Raw genomic sequence first — 23,599 nt, forward strand, 5'->3', positions numbered from 1 at the left:
AAAAAAAAAAAAAAAAAAAAAAAAAAAGGAAAGAAAATAATTTTCTCGCTTATTTTATGTTGCATTCGTTCAGTTTCCAATCAAACAAAGCTATCTTTGGCAAAATAGTGAATATATATAAATAATTGAGCAATAAATTACATTAGAGAATTCAATAATAAAACTATATTACCAATCTTGCAATGATAATTTTGGAAATTTTTTTTCTAATCTCTCAGAAGTCAATTGTATTCATTTAGCAACATCCATTAATGGGGCACAATTCACAGTGTTCAAAAATTTCGAGTCATTGTTACTAAGAATATTAATAAAAAGGAAAATGCGAAATTTCTGTTCATTTTAGAACACCTTGGAAAATTTCTTTGTTTTTAAAGTTGCAATCGAATAGTGGGTCATTTATCAGAGTTACAGTGCCATTCAAAACATTGCTTTCACATGCTAATGAGGAGGAAGTTCGTACGTCCCCTTATCTTATAGTGAAATTAACGTAAATTAGCATGATGTATCGCGTGGAATTTATTACAGAACGCTGCATTCACCGATGTCTATTCTTCCTCTTAATTACTTTATTTAATATACCTCCCATGTTCTTATTCCCTGTCACGCTATGACCCTAAATGAATATTACTTTAATTGCCACTTTAATTCCAGTATTGTTTGAATTCCCATACTATTCACCTGCTTTTTTTCCTTTTCTTTTTTTTTCAGGGTTCTAAGACATATGAACTCCCTCCCCCCAAAAAGATCTTGATAACGCAATATCAATTTCTGATCATCAAAATAATTTAAGGAACGAATGAAACCTTAGCACTTTTGGAATCTAATAATGTCTTCCTTGATACAGTCGTTCAAAGAAAAGCGATGACATCAAAGAGTAGTAGCCAAGGATACTAAAGCGGATATTAAAAATAAACCGAATATTTAGAGTACACAAATTTTTCAAAATTTCTGACCACTGCAATTGTGAAAAATATACGAAACGCCCCCTTGCTAAACTGATTCGATCCGAAAAACGAAGGATAGAAATTTATTTTAAACGTAGAGTCAATAGTTGAAGTTAAGTCCGAATCAGGTACTTTGGCGCGAAAATTCGAAATTAGAAAGATTTAGAAAGCGAAATCGATCACTCTAACCTACGAATGGCTGAGATACAGAAGCCTGCTACGATTTTGATCACCTGCCTTGCCATTTTGCAAATGCAAAAGACCCTCGTTAAATTGATTCTAAGCCCTGGGAATAGAATCAAGGTAAAAACGCGTGATCACCGACCCATAGTTCCCACCCACGTTCCATTTCGTTTTCACTCGCAAAAGTGTAACAAATTGTAGGTGTGACCGAACTTCTGATTGCTGGAATACTCGAGGATCCCACGTTCCACATTTGCGTTAGAACACAATATTGGACTGTGACACGACAAGTGTTGCTCTGTAGACACTACTGCTCATAACTATTCAAAATATAGCGAATTCCAACATACACTATAGCTAATAAGAATATTCGCTGAATTACGAGAGACCTATTTGCTTTGCAACATATCGACTTGCAAAAGGAACGTTTAAATATCATAGAGAAATTTAATTTTTCGAATTTAATTCGAATCGTGGAAGATATTGCTATTGTAGCGTGTCGATAAAATTAGATATTTCAAAAATATAATATCGTTAAAAAATGTACGAGCGCTTCATCGTTTGGGCACTCAAACATGGTCCAACGTAGACCAAATTTGATCCAAACGTAGCACAATCTAGTTCAAATCTAACTCAATCCAACTTAAACCTAAATCAAATGCATCACGATGTAAGCCAAACTCGATCCAAATCCAGCCCAAACTGAACATAACCTCATTTGAATCTCAAACTTGGCAAATCTAGCCCGGAGCAAGCAAAACGATCGGTTTTCGATATTTCATTTCTGCAATTAGTGAAAACATGCAGCTACTTTTGATCTTCCAAGCTCAAACTCACCTCGAACCTATTCGAGCCTAACTTAGATCTAATCTAAACCTGGTCTAAGCCAAGAGATAGCTAGTTTCTTGTGTTTCATTGTCACAATCACTGAAAACATGCAGCTAGTTTTAGCAAAACTAATCTTCACTTTTATCCAAATGGAAACGCGATTTTACCTATTTATCTTCATCATACCACTTCAATTATCATAATCTGTGTATAATAGATCTAGTCACGCATTGCAGATCATTTATTCTAGTGTTAAGAAGATAGAAGCGCTCTGTTCTATCATGCCAACACTTGAATCTCACACGTAGATGAACCTGCAGCCAAAATCTGGTAAGACACATTTATCATTGCGATATACAGAGATGAGTATCTCGTTGGAAGAAAATGTTGGTTCAACCCAAAGCTAATCTAGTCTATATTGAGCATGTTTAACAAGCATAAGATCTCTGTAAACATCCAAATCCAACGCAAACCGAGCTCAAAGCATAAAAGACACGTTTGTCATTCTTTGCCAACATGTGCAAATATTTTCTTTGGAAAAAAAGACTAAAAGAAAGGAAAAAATCAAGAGTCCATAAAATCACCACTTCAACCTCAACCCATTTTTAATCGACAAAGCAACATATCGAGCGTTACAAATATAAAATAGCATCGAAATGATCGATCAAAATTTACTTTGTCAAAGCTCGGAAACCACAAAGAGTAGAAATTTTGTTATTTCGTGTGCAGACATTTACAGTTTTCCTTCCTTCGTTTTATAAGCGATATAATAATGTAACGACGAATCGAATGTGCAGAAGAATTCACAATCCAATAAAGAAACCTGTTTAGAATTACCTGTGACTAACTATGTATATCATGGTGATGCGATTATTAGAAATATCGCGGCTCGATCACCTCAAAGTTATTAGCTTCTCGAAAATTTGAAAATTCGCTGTTAAAATGTTAATCTGTAAAATGTATTGGAAAATTTCTTGCAGTATTTTTTTATCACGAGTATGATATATGTATGCTTATAAGGATTTTATAAAATTTAGAGTATACACCGAGGATTATCGCTGGAACTACCAAACGAGTTAAAATGACTGGTCTCAGAATTTTTGCTCTTTTACGACTAATAAAAATTGAAAATAAACTACAACTTTGTTAAAATTAATGTTGCAATGCGGTACCATTTTCGTATACTTGTATTATATTTAGCCACAGGTTACTGATCACTGATTTTAATTTTACTATCGAGTTTTAATAATCGAAAAGTGTAGTCTATGGTATTTCAATGGAGAATCAGAAAAGAATTTGTGTCTTGTAGAAAATATAAAAAAGGTATTGAAATTTCTACAATCCGAAGATTCTTCACATCCTTTCATTATTTACATCACCCAAAGTCCACTTTCCAAAAGAAAGGAAGATACTGTGTAACGTGTTTTCCGAAATTTCACAGCGTTCTATCAAATGAGTAATTATTTTAATTTCAAATAATCTGAAATACTTCATTCGAAATAATGAAATAAACAGCCAACTCACACTGAATAACAATCAATTTCATTTAAAATAACTTGGAATAATTAAAGAGAAATTAGAACTGAAACCTTAAAAAAAATTAGCTTAACCTTCATTGTCATATGTGCCGGCAATTATGAAAGTGGTGTAAGTGTAAGTGAAAAATTTGAAAGAAAGGATTTAATTGCCATTTTGCTTTCGATTAGTTTATATTACGATCAAATAGAACTATTTTTTAGAAAATTACAAAGAATCGAACCGTTGAGTCATTACTAATTTAACGAGTGAAGTTTTTAATAATTAGGATCGAAATGTTCAAGACCTAGGCCATTCTCATAATTTCCGACACATATCATGGACATAAAAATCTCGCGTCATCATATTTCGAACGATTAGTTGCTCAATTTCCGGAAAAAGATCAAGCGAACGCGCAGATCGTCTCCTAAGAGTTCACCCAATTTACCTCCAGTCACCTCGAAAAAGTTAAACCTAAACCCATCCACGAACTCGTCTCGAAATCACCCTCCCAATCTCCATCCACTTCCATTCCACCATATATCAACGCACCGTACCTCTAACTTCACTGCAAATAAAAATTCTAATACATCAAACGCAGCGAACGTGCAATTATTCAAAACACAATTACGTAAACTTCAAAACCTCTGCCCGCGCAGATTCCCTCTAAAAAGAACTATCTCCCCACCCACTTCTAGTAACTCTAGTAACCTTCCGATAATGATTAAAAAAAAATAAAAAATAAAAAAAGGAGAGAGAAAGAGATAAAAGAAAACTGAAAAAGAAATCGTACACAGCGACGAACGAGCGTACGTCTATGCAGAAGAGAAGAAGATCGAGATCAAGTGGCGTGACAGGTGTGGAAGATTGCCTAACCGGGACTAATATCACGATATCACACAGAGATAACGATTGATCTCGAAAAGCAGTCGAGGCACGATTGTCCGACAAGGGGCGCCGGTTAATTGGCCAATCGATGTTGATTTTATCTCGTTCCCTTTTCCGATCAAACTGGCACAGTAGGATCGCCAAACACGTACTGGAAACGTATACGAAACGGTTTGAAGATCGATAGAGCCCGCGCAGGCCAGGACGCGTCACATGCGCAGCGACCTCTTCTTTCGTAACGAGAGTAAATAAAAGGACTACGATTCCGGCGACGGAACGACGGGAAATTTTACGTAGGAACTGTACGGTTGACGATTTCCAGATGATAGACGATCTCGGAAAATGAGGTTATAGGTTAGCTGCTTGAGATTAAATATTTGAATGTTTGAAGAACTATTAACAGAGAAATGAGTTCTTTTTTTTTAATTGGGTAGGGTTTGAGAGACGCTGAAGAATTTAAGGTGGATCTCTATTGAGAGTAGGTTTGGAAAGTGTCGGCATCTGCTGCGAGATGATTGGAAACTCGATGTAATTATCGAGGAGTATTGTCCTGAAAGAATGAAAGGAATATTGAAATACTATTGGATATTCACGGAGACATCGAAAGGGTGGTAGAATTATTGAAATATTGGTAAAAATATAAAATAGTTATCGGGTGAGATTTTAATTAAATTCATACTTTTGCATATAATATTGCAAGGACATTATGTTATTAGAAATATCCGACATATTATTACTGATACTATTATGTATTATAATCGAAATATCGAAATGTAGTATAGAATAACATACAAGTATGGAAGAATAATATAGAAGAATATAGAAATATTTTTAATTTGCTTTCCTATACTTTTATACTATTTTATAGCATATTTTGATATCCCTATACTGTTGATCAAAAGAAAATGAAATAAAATCATTTCACATTTTTGAAACATTTATCGACCGAGATATTTATTATTCACTAGGAAATTAAATAACTAGTCAACAGCCTCTGACAACGCAAATCGAACGAAATGACCTCTGCTAAGTGAAATCAAATAGAAAATGCTTCCGGATATCAAACATCTATGATGTTTTACGCTGAAAAAATTATTCGTATATATTTATTTGTATACTTATTTAAATAAACTATAAATTTTACCTCACTTTTTTAAAAAATCAGCCAAGGATATTTGTTCTATATCATATAAACAAGATATTTAATAAAAAATACTATATAGCATCTGTATTAAACCATTTGCAATTTTATCGATATTTTATAACTCGAAGTCAGTTTACAAGTTGCAATGAATATTTAGTTGTTAAAGTTCGTAGGAAAGAGAAGATACGAGGGTTTTCTTAACTTTCTCGTTCCATAATTGGAGTTCCAATTAATTATAAAACAGTACGTTTCGCGCATAGGATGCTCTGCTTTATAACAAGGCAAAATTGATCGGTTTTAGAACGTCTCGTGTATAACTATAGTACATGCGTGTATATTTATATGTTGCAAGTACACCATTTTTATTTTAAATAGAACGCGTGCGGTAAAAATTACTGGCTTGAAATATGAAAGTTTATATGATAGAATTCTTAGATTTTTACTCGTAAAATTATTCGTGAGAAATTCGAATAATGTAAAAACACTATGTTAGTCATTTTTATCGACAACGTTATATTTTTTTAACGAAACATATTACATCATCCGATATGTTAAAAAACACAAATGTGTACAATTACATAACTACTTTACTATTACGTAAAAACACTTCGGGCATTTTACTGTATTTTAGATTAAGTATTTGAAACTATTTTTTCATTGTATTAATACGATGACATGACCTGACTAGTAAGTCTGATAGAGATATTAATAAAAAAAAAAAAAATACTAAAAAAAGTTATCATCGAATATCTTATTTCAACCTTCAATTTTACAGAATTAAATAAAATTAAAGTTAGTAGAGGTGTTTATGTTAAAATATGTTCAAATTGAAGCTGTCTAACTAACAGGAAGAAATGTTACCATACTTCAAATATTAATTCTTCTATGTCACATCAAATTCCCTAAATCACCATCTTTTTTTCTAAGAAGTGTATTTTATATTTAAACATGTTTGTACTGCAGTACAATTTGAAATTGCTGCTGTAACGAGAAGAAAAACGAAACACGATAAAGTATTGCAGCGAATTGGGTTCGAAGCAGAATCGTGAAAAAGCGCGTATCTCATCGTGCGAGGAAGAATTACACGTGAAAAGCAAGCAACGACCCTTTCACCGGTCTCTGTTTACCGAAACAAATTCGTTACGTTGGCTTTTCTGGACTCTTCAATCCACACCCGATGTATTACACAGGATTTTCATGAACGTTACAATATGTTTCCCTAATTGTTCCATAACGATGAATGACGGATCACTTTACCGTTACGATTACACAACATACGCGATTGTATATGTGGAAAGCAATCGTCCAAATGTATGTACAAACAAAGTGATCGAGAACTGGGGAGGGAGGAAAGAAAGCACATTCGTTTCACACCATGGAATGCGATGATTCGAAAAAAAGAACTCCTGTGTATGATTTCAGCAATCAAATTCTGAAGAGAATACAGTGGTTAAGTGGAATGTAATGAGACTCCATGAAAATATTTTCACAGAATGACAACTGAAACAGTTTAAGTTAAAAAACTTTCTTTTCAAGGTAGACACTGATACAAATTAAGATCATTGAAAATAGGTTTTGTATCTGTTAAATTAGTATTGAAAGGAAATTATTTGATTTTACGATGATTCTCATATTCTTCCATTTCATTTTATTTGTGTGTATTTTTGTCTCTTGGAAACACTTAAACAATATTTGTTTAGATTGTAGATCTTTATCAAATAGGTATACAATAAGAAGAGTGTTGGTATGTATAAAATATTGTTTATAAATGCAAAGTAACATTATATCTATAAAATTGTACGATTTAGTAAAGTTCACTAAAATTTCAAAACAGATACTGAAATTTTAGTCTTTTTACTAGTTATAATACTGTACTCTTTCTATCTAGAATAAGAAGAATTCTTAAATGAGATCAATATTTACCAAATTTCTTTAAGTTTATTTGTAACTAACCACAACTATTCTCTTATTTAATGAAAGGAAATATGAAAAATTTATCAATGTTATTATTTTAGTCAATACGTGTGTTCTTTAATCCTAAGTATTCAGTTTGTAAATTATTAAAAAACTCATATGTCTTTAAATTTAATTGACTTGTATAATTTTACAATAATAGTACCTATATATCGCATAATTATAATTTAAGTGAAAAAAGTTATTATGTATAATTTTGTTTTTTTAATCCTAATATAATTTTATACTTTGATGAGAATATCCATTGAGTACATAAAAGTATTCATATATGTCCAAATTAACTATCAGTAATATTATTTCAGTACGTTTCGTTTTAATTTATTAAAAAAAAAAAAAATAGTAACATCGAAAGCAAAATATAATTTGTTAATTAAAATACATAACAAAGAAAATAAATATTTTTAACGTGACATCATTAATCGTTATTCCACATAAAATTTATTCATATCATACTGCTTTTCACACGGATGAAATATAGATCGATAATAAAGTATCAAGAATCATCTAATGAGTTATAAAAAGAAAAGAATCACTAACAGGTGCCTAACAATACAACGATGAAAAAGAAAAACTGTCAGAGTAGCACTTGTCCATATTAACAAACTGTCAGGCGAAACGAATCATGACGACCATCTGTTTCTGATATGCGCTAAAATTATTGTAAAGCACATACCTGCGGCGCAATTAATATTCCATACGTTCCTTACGAAACAAATCACGCACTAAGTTTAAAAATTAAGTTTCGTGTCAGCAAAAACGGATATAACGCTACTACAAGAGTAGCGAAGCACATACGCGGCTGTCACCACTTAAAATTGTCATCACGATAGATTTGTTCATGTACACTGCTGCCAACGTCCAAAGTATTATAGCTGTGTAAAGAAACAGTTTTGTTTTATATATTTAAGAGACTTACTTGTTAAATTCTATAGTTACTTTCCAATATTTTAAGATTCTAAATAGTTAAATAAATTTATTTCTTCAGAAAGTATTAACTTCTATTAATTTTAATAATCTAACTATTACAATATTGTACCTTCACAATTAGAAACTCACCCGTTAAACTAAGTTACCATATTGTTACTAGTTTATATTTGCTATTCTAGGAATATTCTTACGTAATAAATACACTCGTATTGTACAACTTGCTTCAATTATTTAACAAAAACTGACAATTTCATTCGGTGATTATTGAGATTAAACTTATATATATTTTATCAAAATATATATAAACTTGAAGAAATTAAAAATGTGAAGTGGATAATTTTTTAATATTGAAATTGAATGTTTCACAATTTGATGTTTTAAAACAAACTGTAATAAACATACTATGAAAATTATTCTTTTCAATGCAATGCTAAGTTTTTAGGGTTTAGTCAATAAATATTATAAGCAAAACTATGATTACATAATGTGACATAAAAATTTGGAATAAACATACATATTCCACATTTTTATAAAGAAAACATTCCTTATTGATTATTACAGATAATCGTGTTTTATACGATTTACAATTATAAAATATCTATTAACATTATTATTAAAAATAAGGAAAACCAATTCCTTGAAAATGTCATTAAGAAAATTTATGCACCCAAGAAATATTTATAAAACTCTACCAGATTTTAAGGAACTTGCCTTATTATATCCTGAATTCTGTAATATTGCAATTGTTGTAAGATATATTTTTAAACAATTACTTACTATTATTAAATTTTTTTCTACACAAAATATATATTTTTAAATGTTCTAAATTTAATGTCTATTTAATGTATAGAATTTAAATGGCAAGATAAAGATTAACTTCAAAAATGAAGAAAGTTTACGAGTACTCACAGAAGTATTATTAAAACATGACTTTAATCTACAAGTAAAAATACCTCCAAATAAATTAGTGCCAACATTGCCATTACGCTTAAATTATATTTTGTGGATTGAAGATTTAATGAAACATGCTTCTTTTAATGATATGGAGGAAGTAATTGGCATCGATATTGGTATTAAAAATTTAATAATGAAATTTAATATTAAATTAGTTTGAAAATAACTGTTTTTGTTATAGGTACTGGAGCAATTTGTATTTATCCTTTGTTATTTGCAAAAATGTATAGAAATCAAATGATTGGTACAGAAGTTGATGAAACAAGTGTACAAACAGCTATTGAACATATTGAAAATAATAATTTACAACATATAATAAAAGGCAAATTAAATATATATTATTATTTTATAAATTACATATAATTTTATATTTTTAACTTCCAAATATTGTTTTGCAGTATTGAAGGTAGATGGCGCATCAATATTGAAAGACATTATAAAGGAAGGTAATATCTATCATTTTACAATGTGTAATCCACCATTCTTTGATAGAGCAGGATCGTCAGAAAAAGTAATAAAACGGTTACCACCAAGAAATGCTTCAACTGGAAATGAAGTTGAACTTACAATTCAAGGTGGTGAAAGAGCATTTGTAATGCAGATGATTGAAGAAAGTATGGAAATTAAAGAAAAAGTAAAAATTTATACCACAATGTTTGGTACAAGAATTAATTTATTGTTTTTGTTAAAATATTTGAAGAAGAAAAATATAGAAAATGTAACATGGACAGAATTCTGTCAAGGTCATACAAAACGGTAAATATATTTTTTTTACTAGTAATGTTCATATATTTATAAATAAAAAATTTTTACAGATGGGGATTGGCTTGGTCATTTCTAGCAAAACATGTTATTAATTTAACAAATGCACCTGTTATTAGGAAAAGTGAAGATTATGTTGCAAAATTGCTGAAAGAACGACGTCCAACAGAAATACAATTTCCAATGCAACATAAATTTTCCTCTTTTGATAATTTCGTAAATTTTTTAGAAGAAATAATGGAAGAATTAAATGTAACATTATATAGATTTTTATTGCATTATATTTATAATACCTTAATTTATGACATATTTTTTATGTAGGTAGAAATTAAGGAGTTAAATTTGCCGATTGACGGTTTTAACGGTTGGTCATGTCAACTAATTGCGAAAAATGATACGTGGTCACATACACGTAGAAAACGTCGATTATCTCAAAGATTAATGAATCAATCTGTGACCCATAATACAAAAGATACAATTGCATTAGAATGTGTTGTGGAAAATTCTGGAGAAAAATTAATAAAAAATAATACTGAAAATATAATCGGAGAACAAAAAAATCAAGAGTTAATAGAGAAATCTATAGCAAAAGAACCTTTATTAATATGTAATATTTTTGCTGAAATAATAGAACATGAAGAATCTGAAAATGAAGATGTAAGAATATCTATGGTTTTTGAGAAAGGAACTGGTGGTAAGAATGCTTTAGAAACATTTCGACAGTATTTAATAAATAAATTAGATGTTAGAGAATATTTTCAGAAACAATATACAAGACCAAATAAAAGGAAAAGAAATGAGTTAAACACAGGCAAAATTGTAGTAAATTCGGAACAAGCTTCAAATTCATTAAAAAATAATATGGAATCCGTTTAATGTCTCTTTATGTTCCATATAAAATGATTTATTTTATATGCAAATTTATGAAATTATATAACGGGTAACATACATGTAAGTCAGGTATTTAACTTTATTTTTAATCAATAGTCCTTATTAACTAGCATTTTTTATCATACATTTTGGCTAACAAGTGCAATACAATTTTCTGTATTGTAAAGTATACAAACTTGATAAACAAAAATTATACGGCATGTTCACTTCTTCGCCTTTCATTATTATTATTGAAATTACTATTATCATTATAAACATAACTGACTTCAAACACAAAATAACCTTTTTTTAAACAAAGTATATTGTTAACATTCATTTTTTAACAAATGCTACTTAATAGAGATATATGTTCGGTAACAGATGCTTCTCGATCTTTATAATACTAGAACTAACTGCAGTGCCTCTATTAGTAATTAGGAAATTGACGCTACTTCTATATGTTGATTAATGATCGTTTTTGATAACCGTTATTAATGATCGTGAAATATAACAGCATACCTGTCATTATACTATATTTCTGTAACCATTATTTTTTTTTTTTTTTAATATTTCTTTTTTTCCGTGTAAATGGAAAATTTGTTTAATTCGATATTCTGTTCAAATTCAAATTCTCGCGTAGGGTGACGATAAAACAACGGTGATAGAAAGAAATTTTATGTAATGTATATATTGTAAAATGATTAAGAAAATTGTATGAACTTGTCATGTTGAATACGATATAGATACTATTCTTTATTGATCATTATGTGACCTACATTGTTTCTGATTTTTTTTTTAAGTCATAAATTTAATAATATTTTTCTTAGAAAAAATCTATTATGTATAGTATTTATATTGAACTCAACAAGATGAACTTCAAATTAATAGTATTTAAAAATAAAAAACATTTTTATGACTTTAGTATGTATTAAGTTTATCAATGGCAACTAAAATGGGAAAGTGATAACATTGCCTAAATGGCACAAAACAATATTTTGAAATGTATACTAATAAAATAGCCTATCGAAAATGTAGAAAAAAAAAAAATAATTGACTTATATTCTACGATAATAAAGTCCATTATTTGTTTTACAGACAAATACCATAGCATTTTAATTTTACTGGTACATTGCATTCCATTTGAGTTTCAGTAACACTTGTGCCATACGCTGGAACAAATACTAATTTACTATTTCGTCGATTAATAGAAGTGTAGCGTATGCAATATCCATAACTTTTATTGTTATGAAGTAGAATTAATTGAGCCTTTGGAAAAAAACGTAATAATATTAGGCAACAGAAATTGTTGTCTATAATTTTGCATAAACTATTTTCTGTTCGTTCAATAATGTGTAAAATTCGTAAATTGAATTACGAATGAAATTTGCGACAAGCAGACGCGCTAAGGCAATGAATTCTTTAATTCAGAATTATTTACATAAGTGCAGAATCAATTTCTTTTTATATCTGTTATGTGCATTATAAATCAGTCATATAAATTTTGCAGCTTGGCATATTATAATTGAGCATCGCGAATGTTAGGAAATTTAATTCTTTCGAAAAATTTCACCTTTACTGTCGTTGATCGCCACAATATAAAAGTTCGATTCTGATAGCACTTTATAAACGTATATACGATACATCAAATAACGATCCTCATTTCGAGCGAACACTTGTCATTTTCATTTTATCCCAATCAGTTATATATGCCATACTCGCGTTACTCTTAAAAAAGATCCAACGTGGGCAGGAAAAGACTAGGACTCAGAAAAGAAACTACTAAGTATCATCATTAGCGGTTTAAAACGAGCTCAGCTCTCTGCAACTACCGGTTCTAACGTTGTCTTATTTTCCTCCAACTTTTTCAACTCTTTCTGCGCTTCTACCTTTTTTTCTATTTTCTTATTTTCCTTATCATCTTTTTTATTCTCTTTGTCTTCCTTTTTACTTCCCTTTTCATTCTTTTTATTCTCTTTCTCCTCTTTTTTATTGTTATCTTTTTCTTCTTTCTTGTTTTCCTTCTCGGTTTTCTTATTTCCATTTTGAAGAACCTTCGTTTCTCGGTCAGGTGTTTGTTCCTTCTGTCGTTTCCCTATTTCTGCCTTAAAATTCTCAATGTCTTGTTGACTGATTTGAACGAATAAAATACCATTAATCACGTTTAACATATCAAGTACAGATCCCATACTTGGTGGTTGCACCTGAATTGGCGGTAAGCTAACACCGGACTTTCCGGTATAAATTTCATTCATTTTTTTCTGCAAGACTACGGCTTGTTGCGTTAAATGTCTCAAACAATCACTACTCTCTTTGGTTTTTTCGTGGTCTTCGCCTAACTGTTGTTTATAAATAGCATAGGTTTCTTTTTCATTATTTAAAGCCGCCCGAAAATCACCCATACAAGATTGAGTTCTTGCAACAAGATGATAAGAAACAGCAACTTTTAAAGATCGTGATCCATGATATCGAATGTTTAAAGTCAAAGCATGTTCCAAAAAGCGAAGCGACAATTCATATTCTCCAACAGCATGAAGTATTAACGAAATATTGCTCTAAATAAACAATTATTAATAAAAGATTTAATATATATTTGGTTTTTTGAATTTTAAATATTTATCGGCATACTTACATCAAGGAGTGCTACTTCTGGGTGATCTTCACCACAAACTAATAAGGCCAAATAACGTGCTCTATATAGTAACCTGAGTGACACAGAAACTTGACCATTGGCAAAACAATATAGAGCTAGACGAATCTGTTAACAAATATAAAAGTAATATTAAAGTAATTGCGAGTATGATTTATTTTTAGTCTCTTATTCAGTATATTTTCTTTTATATTTACATATTCGGTAATAGTATATGGATGATCTATTCCATTGACTCTTTCTAACATAAGAACTGCTTTTTGTTGAGTAGCAAGAGCTTCCCCATGATCACCCATTATGTAATTCAATCGCGCAAGCATTCTGAGACATTGTGCAATTTCGGGATGCATGGCACCATAGACATTATTCAATAAATTCAATGCTTCACTGATTAGTTCATATCCATCTTTGAAATATCCTTGTTGAATTTTACTTTGACCAGTTGTATAGAAATTATATGCATCACTAGCCTACATAAAGTTAAAAGTAAATTCAAATAATTTATTTATGAAACCTTAAAAATCTACTCATAATTTACTTCTTGTATTTCAAAAGTATTACTTACCCTAGGATTGATATGCTTCACAACGGGGAATATATTAAGTATATCTTCTTCAAAGAATGTGGATCTATTTTTGTTCTCGAAGTTATATTCGCGTAACAAAATTTGAATACCGGTTTTTATACAGAAATTGCGAAGCAAAGAAATTTTTTGCAGATGAAAATGTTCTATCGTGGCGTCCAATGTTTCTGGACACGGTGTCTCCCAATCGTAATAACTTTTTAAATCTGCTTTAATTTGCTGCCAAAGAGACTTAGGTGTCAAGGAAGCCCATTCCACTTCGGACTGTTGTGGACCATTATTTCTACCTTTTCTCTTATTACGTCGTTTGGCAGTTTTACTTTGAAGCTGAAACCATCAATTATATAAATTTTTTTTTAGAAAATTAGTACGTTTGTGGATGCTATTTGTCCAGTGATGAAGAAACATCCTGTAATTAGTATCGTCATACCTCTTCCAGATTTTGATGCGGATGAATAACTTGTGCAGAGGAAAATAAACAATTTAAGAAATGGCTAATTGCTGCAGAAAGGCTCATTAATTCCGTACCCTGAAGAATGAATAAATGTTAGGTAAATTTGCAATACATTTACAAAAATTAAAATAATACTGTTTTAATTGTGATTTTTAATTGTGAGAATACCTGCATATAAATTGTAAAAATGTGTTTCGCCGAGCGTAAAATAAGCTCCGAAACAGCGATACGTTGAAGATATTCCAATTGTGAAACAGTGGATAACATATCTGTCAATTTACCAAGGTATCGTACATTGATGCCTTTACCATGTAAAGCTTCTACCAATATACTACCATCCATTGCAGCAACTGTATGATCTAAGCATTCTCGAATCTATAATAAAAAAAAATTAAGTTGGATATCTTTTCGAACAGAGTTGGTCTAAATAATACGAAGATACACTATATTAAAACGTACAAAAGTAGGAATTTGTACAGTAAGTAAGAAATCAGCAGCATCTTGCACTAATTGTTTTTGTTTCTTTAAAGCAGGACCATTTGGATCTGGATGTTTAACACCCGGAGAAAATACATCTGGATTAAATCTAACATCAAATTCAGCTTCTCGTAAACTACCGACGGCTGCTGCAGCCCTTCGAACTATTTCTTTCGTACTTTCTTCCACTAAAAGAAAAAGAAGTAGACTTAAACAAAGAATTTAAGTAAAAATTAATAGACGAAACAAATGATTAAGTTACATACATTCTTGTTTTTCTCCTCCACTGATAGAATCAGTAATGCTCTCTACAATTTTTTTGGCTTCGTCTGTTTCTATTAAACTATGAGTAGAATCTTCTTTATTACTATCCACTGCAACGATATTCAATTCTTCTTTTTTACCTTCCTGAAATTAATGCACTGCTGGATAGTAATACGAATTTTATTGATATCTGTTATAAACTATAACAAATTTTTGCTTACCTTGACAGTAGTTTCATTTTCCTTCTGCACTCTTCTTGCAGATGTAAGTTGTTGAAGGTGAAAAGCGGCATGTTTAATAAATTGCACATATCTAGCTTCGACAAAGGAATCGATTAATTCTTGACGAAGGCAAGCTAGTTTATGCTTGTGTTCAATTGGGAAACCTAAAGCTCTAGCTTCTTTGCTTAGTTCAACTTCCTCTACTGTGAAAATTAAAATAACAATTTAATAACTAAAAATAATTTTGAATTTATTATTCATACTAACTTACATTTGAGGAAATTAACATCAGGAGGAAAAGTTCGCAATAAATCCAACACATAGTGCCGCGAATCATTCCCGATAATGCCTTTACATTCTACACTGCTGCAGAGTTCAATCTCCTCTCCAGCTTCATTGATAACTTTATGAGGTAGAATTTTTAACAGTTGACCGGTTTTGTTCAGCTATAAAATGTAATACACGTGATATAAAATAATCAATACATTTTAAAGAACAACATTATATACTAACCAATTCAAGATATTTTGGATGCGTGAGAACTGTTTTCCCAAAATCTATAGAACCATAAACAACAGATTGCTCCTGCTCACGTTCCAAGATTCCAGGGATGATTGACTGAGCGGTGACACGATATCCTCTATGCAGAGGAATACGAGTAATTACCACGAAAACTTAACATCCTTTCGATCAAGATGTAAGTTGCGATAGAATACTGAACATCGAACAAGTATGTACAAATGATCCACTACAAAATATCCACGTCGTACAAATAATGTGATAAAAAGAATGTCTGAATCTAATTTCGTACAAACCTATAATCAATTACAACAGTACCAAGTGTATAGGGACCAGGTAGATCAATGGCAGCATATACTCTGAGACCTTGTAAATCATTTTTAGGCGCAACAAAAGCAGCAGCATCACCACCAAGCTCTTTGTAATGATCTCTGACATCAAATCCAAGGGAAAAAAAAATATTGTTCCAAATAAACATTTGCATTTTCGCTTCTTCACCAGGATTTATTGCCATTACATTACCGTCTATTACAGCTACCGCACCTCGAGTAGCGGCAGCAACAAAATCGCTGTGAACCTAAATAATTCATTCATGAAACATAATGATATTACTCTAACGATGTGTTAAAGTATAATTATGTCGTTCATAGGCATACTTTAAAAATAGCACGTTCTCTAAGTAATCTTTCGGGTAAATTTTTACGAGGTAACTCTCTCGTTGTCTGTAACTCTTCATTCCAGTCTCGAGTTTGGCCGGGAATATGTTCTTCGTATCCCAGCTTGGAAGAAAAAGCTATTTGGAAATAAATAAAATCTTTATATAAAATAAAATAAATTATATATATATATTATATTATGTTAATTAATTTCAAACATGATCTTCACAAGATTTCAAGTTGTGAAACGTATAATTTCTATGTTAATATAAAATAAAATAAAGAAAAGATGACATCTCTACTACATTTAGTATTCTAGTACATTTAGTAAGACCATTCAATAAACAAATTCATCATCCATCTACGTAATACAACAGTCAATACTGCCATAACATAAAACGGAACGTACTATCTTCGGCGCGTATTGCATCGATTGTATGTTCAATCTGAGGTGCACACCAAGAGTAAAGCTGATAAGGTGTGGCTACTCGCTCAAATGGATGTCTTTGCGTTCTTCGTCTCTGCATAGCAGCAAAACCTCGCTTAAATGCTGGGCTAAGCTGATTTAATAATTCAATTAAACTGTGACACAGATGACTCGGTGTTGCCGGTTTCGGATTAAATACTTCTTTTGTAGATTGATTAAGAAAGAAACCTCTAGCGCACGCAGTCAAATAGTACTGTTTGTCTTCTAATGTTACTACGTGTAAGTATAATAAATCACCATGAAGCTTTCTATGACCAGGTGGTGGATTCCACCCAGACGTTGTTAATACCTGTAATAAGTAAATAAATTAAGTATTCATTTTAACAATACATTAAATGATGAATAATTATTTATACATTACTTTTAAACAGGGAGGACATTTTTGTTCTTTGGCTTGCGGTTGTAACGGTAACAATGGCCTATCTTTACAGCCAGGTATAATGTAATCAGGTGGAGTACAATCAACCGAGTCTGCTCTGCTCTTTTTTTTTTCGAGAATGTCGCCATTAGTGACTATGTTTAGAAACGATAAACTGCTGCATTCAACGCCATTGTAAGCGTCTGCAGGATCTACAGATTTCAATAAATCTCGAACGTGACGAACATGTATACGCGCTTCTCGCATTGTATACGGCTCTTCCACAACTTTAATTATTGAACCTTCTTTTAGGCCTTCAATATTTTTTAGTTCGGCGAAATTATCCAGTGTGTTACCATCAAGTTGAAGGGAAAAACATGTTCGATGACACGTATCTTCACGATCCATGAGCAACTGGTGAATTTCCTAAAAAACAACAATGAAATGTACTACTTATTCTTTTCTATTATTATATAATGAATAAGAGAAAATTCATCAAAGAACTGTTAATTACCTGAACCAACTCCATACTAGAAACTTGGATATCAAAGGGCTCAGCACCTGGACTGACAATCTTAACGGTGAATCCCATATCTTGAATGAAAACAATTTCTTGCTCGATTCCAGCATCTTTATCGCCATCCTCTTTCTCGTTCTTATCATTTTTCTTACTCTTGTCGTCTTCCTTTTCCTTCTCTTTTTCTTTCTCATTCCCTTTTTCTTTTGTAGCTTCGACTTCACCCTTCTCAACTACGTTCTTCGCGACTGCACTAGTACTTCCGGTTTCTTCTGTAACTTCCTTCATATCTATACATACAAATCATCGAATGAATAAATTTTTATTCAAATATTGAATTTTAGAAAAAAAAAATACACGAAATGGAGTAAATAAAAAATTCGTATTTGTTGAAAATTAATAAATGGTCGAAACTTGTCGATCGTATATCAAAACTGGATAATAACTGGCAACATTTTTGTGTCTGATTTGCGTAATATATATTGTAGCTACAAATACCTTACTGATTGACTGCTAGTTTTGGTAAACAATTCTTCGTTTCGAATAGTATACAAGTGAGTCACGTTAACTTTAATTATATTGCAAATGTACATTATAAATATACATTATATATATGATTCTTAAAAGAATTTTGACGAGTCGAAAAAATAATAAAATAAACAAACTAAAAACAAAAGTCTTAGTTATAATTTTATTCTATTTACTTCTTGAACATTTTTTACGAGACCTAATACTTCTTTTAGAAGAATGTTAATTTTCTATATCTTTTACAGTGATAATAAGACAAATAAATTCATTACTTTTATGGAAACAGGGTGCATTTTCGACTAGATACGGCAGTGGATATTCGTGGAGCTACCACTTGCATTCACCAATGTACTTATAAATAAACGGCAATGTAAATAGTCCGCACTCAAATGCCGTACTAATTTTATCGATACTATGTTTGCGATATACATCCATTTCTGGCATATGTCGATCTTAAGTAGTTAAAACATTAATTACGATTCATAATGAGACAAATGGCTATCGGTGGCTACCGCGATCCGTTGCTCATGGTACGTCTCAATACACGCAAACATGTTTCAATTTGCAACAACGAAACCTTGATCTTTAGCGACCTTAACTTTCCGAGTATCTGCAGCATCAGAAAAATCTACTGACTATTGTATATTGGAAAAATAAGATGTTCATACGTGATATAAATAGAATTAAAATAATCGATGACAGTATGTAATCAAATTGTTATTAAATAAAATTTAACCTTAAATTATATTTCAATAAGATTTATTATTGTGTAATAATTTGAAATATAATAACATTAGTTTATAACTATAATACATTAAAACTGTAATAATAGACATCATAAATCATTATTTTCTAATAACTTTTCTACTGAAAAGTAGTATTAGCAGTACAAAAAGTAATTGATAATTGAATAGGAAAAGGAAGGGAAAACAAATAGAGTTTAAATTAAAAAGTAATTTAAAAACAGAATTTATTTATCATTGTATATGTATATAAATGTCTTATACTGGTCGGCAGCAATACGCCATGCGGAAGGCTTTCTATGTACTTAATTGTCATTTCCTTTGAGCGAGTATTGTTATTCTAAACAAATTTCTATGCACTATCTAATATTTTCCATTGACCTACTTTTCTTAAGTTATCGTATTAATCTAAAACTAAATGTTTTGTATTCTCCTTCTCCTTACCCCTCCGCCCCACTTCCATGAAAATAAATAAGGTTAGAAAGATCGAAAATAAATTTAAAATACGTCTGTTTTGTACGATAAATTGTTGAAGAATTTCATAACATATTACAATTTCCTTTTTAATTTCATTTATTGCATACTAAATCACAAAACGATTAAAAAATACGTTTTAATTTTATACAAATATTTCATTATATGTTTCGAAATAAATACTAAATTGAGTCGACTATCTACTATAAATTTCCTGTTCTTTTATTCGATACTATCGATAAATCTTCAAACATATACAAAATTTCTGGAGTGTAAGAAGTAATAATGATCGAAATCAAAAATACAAAAATACACAAGAGTACAATTATATTCATCTTCAATTATATCTATTAATTTTAGTCTGTCCAATATTTTTAACGATTATTGATTCATCAAGTTATCTTCAACCAAAATCTTATTGATCTTCGAGGGCGTTCACCTATGAATATCAAGATTGAAAGAACATCGAAAGAGGATGTATGTATGTAAAATACTTAGATGTAGCACTTCAATGTAAGACTTATTTTAAGTTATCTACAATGATAATTTTCTGCAAGTAAAGTACTTCGATACTTCATGAAAATTATATGGAGTATAAATAAACAGGTTAAAACGTGACAAAATTTATCTTTACAAGAAGATTAATATAAAATTGTAATTAGAATTAATATATTTTTTTACAAAAATACTTAACAAATTAAACTGTTTTGTAATCGTAATAATGTATTTTGTCAGTACCATTCGATCGTTATAATGAAGACTTTCTTATCATGAAAACTAAATCCTTCGGTTGCATGGTTCTATGAATACGTGTATTCGTGTATATATATTCAAGTTACATCAATTTATCTTACAGACCACATTGCTTTATCACAATCTTATCGCACATTTTATTTCATACAAAAACTGTTCTCCTTTTTTAAATTTTTTATTGTTAAAGACAAGATAAAAATCAATCGTAAAAAGGACCCAAAAATAGGAATTAAAGAATGGAGCAAAAAGGGATCTTCCACTTTCTTATCTTACTTATAACTTTCCCTGAGATGTCTTTCAAAACGTGAAAAATTGAGATGATAAAAGATTAAAAAAAAAAAAACAAAAAAATGTTATTTACTGACAATAAATAATTCAAAGATAACAATTATGGAGATAAGAATTTAAAAAATGCAAAACAGTGATAAAGTACTTTTTTGGTACAAGTAAATTAAGTATTATTACATAAACATTTTTGTGTGCAAATTAAATGAAAAAGATTCGAGAATCGAATCTTCGATAAGATCGAGCAATGAAGAATCGCGATCTCCTTGACGTTAGGTGAGTTACAATCGCATGCGCTTGAATCGATATATAAACATCGAGTTTGGAACCAACGTTTCACACACATGTGCCAGGAAGATGTAACATTATTTGTCCCATTATTATAGTTAGAAACTTGGCATGTTTCGAAATCATTCATGAAGCGGCTATATATAAATAGGTTGATAAGAATCACTAAATTTGAAGATTTGATATGAAGTCAAGGCAAGCTAGTTTTAATGTCGAAAACATACGAAATCGAATGTTAGAGACGAGTATTTAACGAATATTATCCACGATAACAAGGTTTGTTTTTGGAAAATATTTCAGTAACAAAATTTTCATAATATATAAAAATAATTGTGTACAGATTTACAATATATTTGTTAGAATCAAAATAATCGATACTTTGTATGTTTATATTAATTGTTGAATATACATCAAAATTAAAATTACGAAATTTAAAAATTGTATAAGATATTTTACTAAAATATCATTTTAGTATATCAAAACCAAAGCCATAAGGGAACACGTCAGAAGGAATACCGATAACCCCTACTATCGATGATTCTTTGCAATTCACTATTGTTCTTTCAAAACTCATAAACCTTTATGAAATCACTACTGTTCTGGCATTGTTTAAATTCAACCTTCTTTCACTTTTATTATTTCCTTCTTCCAAAAATTATAAAATATTGAATTACAATTATCAGAATATTTATAAGATGATAAAATATTATATCTACAAACTATTTTAATTACGTTAATATATTTAAACAAATAAAAGAATAAATTTAATGATAAATGTTTTATTAAAAAATATGTTAACATTTTAGGTTGCATATTTTTAATGATTTTCAATTTCTTCGATGTTACGCCTATGCGTGAGAGGTCATTAACATGCACGTGTTTTCCTTCGGCTCTTTTTTCACGAAAATGGTTCTAAAAGAAGGGCAAATTAACAGAACGGTCCTAGTATCAATGGACAGTGATGAATAACGCATCACCCGAAAATTGATTAGTCCTCGAATTATCCATATTTATTTTTCACTGATCATTAAACTCAGGAAACAAGTTAAACATGTGTTATAAGAACAGTCAAACATAAAAGAAAAAAGATACAATTGTGCAACATAATTTACATAATTCTCATTGTTGGCAGATACTATTTATCTAATATAAACCTACATAACCATAGATAATGAAAACATGAATATTACTAAATGAAACATATATTACTGCACATGATTACGATCATTACCTAAATTTGATAATTTAATCATTTAACAACAAGTAATCATTTAACATGTAGAAACAATCAAAAACATATAATGCAAAAATGTGGACATGAAAAATAATAATAACAAACTGATAACCACGTTTCAATACTAAAGGAAATTTTGAGACATTAAAGAGAGAAGTACTGAAATAAATTAAGGTTAAACAGGGCAGGTAACATGGTTTCATCATCCAGAGAGAAACTATCACGTGCTTTTAAGAAATTAATTTTTAAGTACGGCAGTGTAAATATAATTCAATAATAATACAAGGCAAAAAAATAATAATAGGTAAAGGTTAAACTACACATCGATTCGGAGGTACATCTTCGAAGAAGCATGTCAAATGATACGTTTATGCGTTCTTGTGCAACTGCTTGCAAAACGTGAAGCAAGGACATCGAAGGGAAGAAAGACGTGATTACTCGTGATAATCGGAACGACGGAAGGGTGAAAATTCGTCTGCTAGTATGGATCATGTCTTCTGCTAGTGTCTCTCGTAAAACTTGCGGCTCACATGACCCCGCAATACATAGATTCGCGCAATTCGCGCGTTACATAACACCGTGGGCCCGGCTTTTGGCCGAGGCGGCATCGTTAAAGGCACACGTTAAAACGAACAGAACATGGTAACCTGATCGAATCATTATATAACGTAGTCAGCTATGCTCTTTAAGTATGAAAAACGAAGAAATTAATAATAATTGATTATAAAATCATCATATACTAACCAGTACTTGTTCGATCCTCATTGCCATTCAGCAGAGGGTTTTTCATACTCCCATTTTCCGTAGAGGTCTCAATTTGTGCGCCCAATGTCATTGTTCTTTGACAATTTCTTCAAAACTTTTACGCGACTCTAAAAGCCGGTACCTTATTACTCACAGTAACACGCGCACACACCTCTTAGAAATTATACCCCAAAACGACGTTCCGACTCTTTTCACGAGGCAGCACACTAACTCTGAGGCACTCCGAGCCGCTTTTCTCTACTGCACGTGCGTTTCGAACGAAGTACAAAGTCTAATGTACGTGATTGGTCTTCTCGTCCAGCGGTTTATCGAATCAGCATCTATGATTGGAGTTTCTGGTCACGTGATCCACTTTCG

The 23,599-nt window shown here is 30.7% G+C and overlaps 3 protein-coding genes across 4 annotated transcripts in view; 1 reads left to right on the forward strand and 2 right to left on the reverse strand.

Moving 5' to 3' along the window:
• The window catches only part of Evi5 (ecotropic viral integration site 5), a 25,379-nt gene extending 17,090 nt beyond the window's left edge, over nt 1-8,289 (reverse strand). Inside the window, exon 1 of one of the 2 annotated variants that reach the window (XR_001890204.1) lies at nt 8,150-8,289. The gene's annotated coding sequence lies outside the window, so the exon portion shown is untranslated. Of the gene's footprint in view, nt 1-1,964; nt 2,057-8,149 lie in introns of those variants that run through there. The other variant, XR_001890206.1, reaches the window with a different exon arrangement.
• Nucleotides 8,290-9,031: 742 nt separating this feature from the next.
• Nucleotides 9,032-10,995, forward strand: LOC108547400 (methyltransferase-like protein 16 homolog). The gene is made up of 6 exons (XM_017899903.1): nt 9,032-9,151; nt 9,254-9,473; nt 9,539-9,679; nt 9,756-10,113; nt 10,173-10,371; nt 10,441-10,995. Exons 1-6 carry the CDS (start codon nt 9,047-9,049, stop codon nt 10,993-10,995), a joined length of 1,578 nt encoding a protein of 525 aa, XP_017755392.1. The 5' UTR covers nt 9,032-9,046.
• Nucleotides 10,996-12,391: 1,396 nt separating this feature from the next.
• clu (clustered mitochondria protein homolog) lies at nt 12,392-23,498 on the reverse strand. The gene is made up of 17 exons (XM_017899942.1): nt 23,222-23,498; nt 18,170-18,462; nt 17,659-18,081; nt 17,220-17,586; nt 16,811-16,947; nt 16,451-16,731; nt 16,149-16,275; nt 15,907-16,081; nt 15,636-15,838; nt 15,417-15,558; nt 15,133-15,338; nt 14,842-15,048; nt 14,650-14,748; nt 14,202-14,546; nt 13,834-14,106; nt 13,619-13,744; nt 12,392-13,541 (listed from the first exon to the last, which is right to left on the reverse strand). The coding sequence occupies exons 1-17, from the start codon at nt 23,310-23,312 to the stop codon at nt 12,801-12,803; spliced, it is 4,236 nt and encodes a 1,411-aa protein (XP_017755431.1). The 5' UTR covers nt 23,313-23,498; the 3' UTR covers nt 12,392-12,800.
• Between the last annotated feature and the right edge of the window lie 101 nt (nt 23,499-23,599).

The sequence above is a fragment of the Eufriesea mexicana genome, unplaced genomic scaffold (genome assembly GCF_001483705.2).
Source record: "Eufriesea mexicana isolate 0111107269 unplaced genomic scaffold, ASM148370v2 scaffold1018, whole genome shotgun sequence".
NCBI classification, from domain to species: Eukaryota; Metazoa; Arthropoda; class Insecta; order Hymenoptera; family Apidae; genus Eufriesea; species Eufriesea mexicana.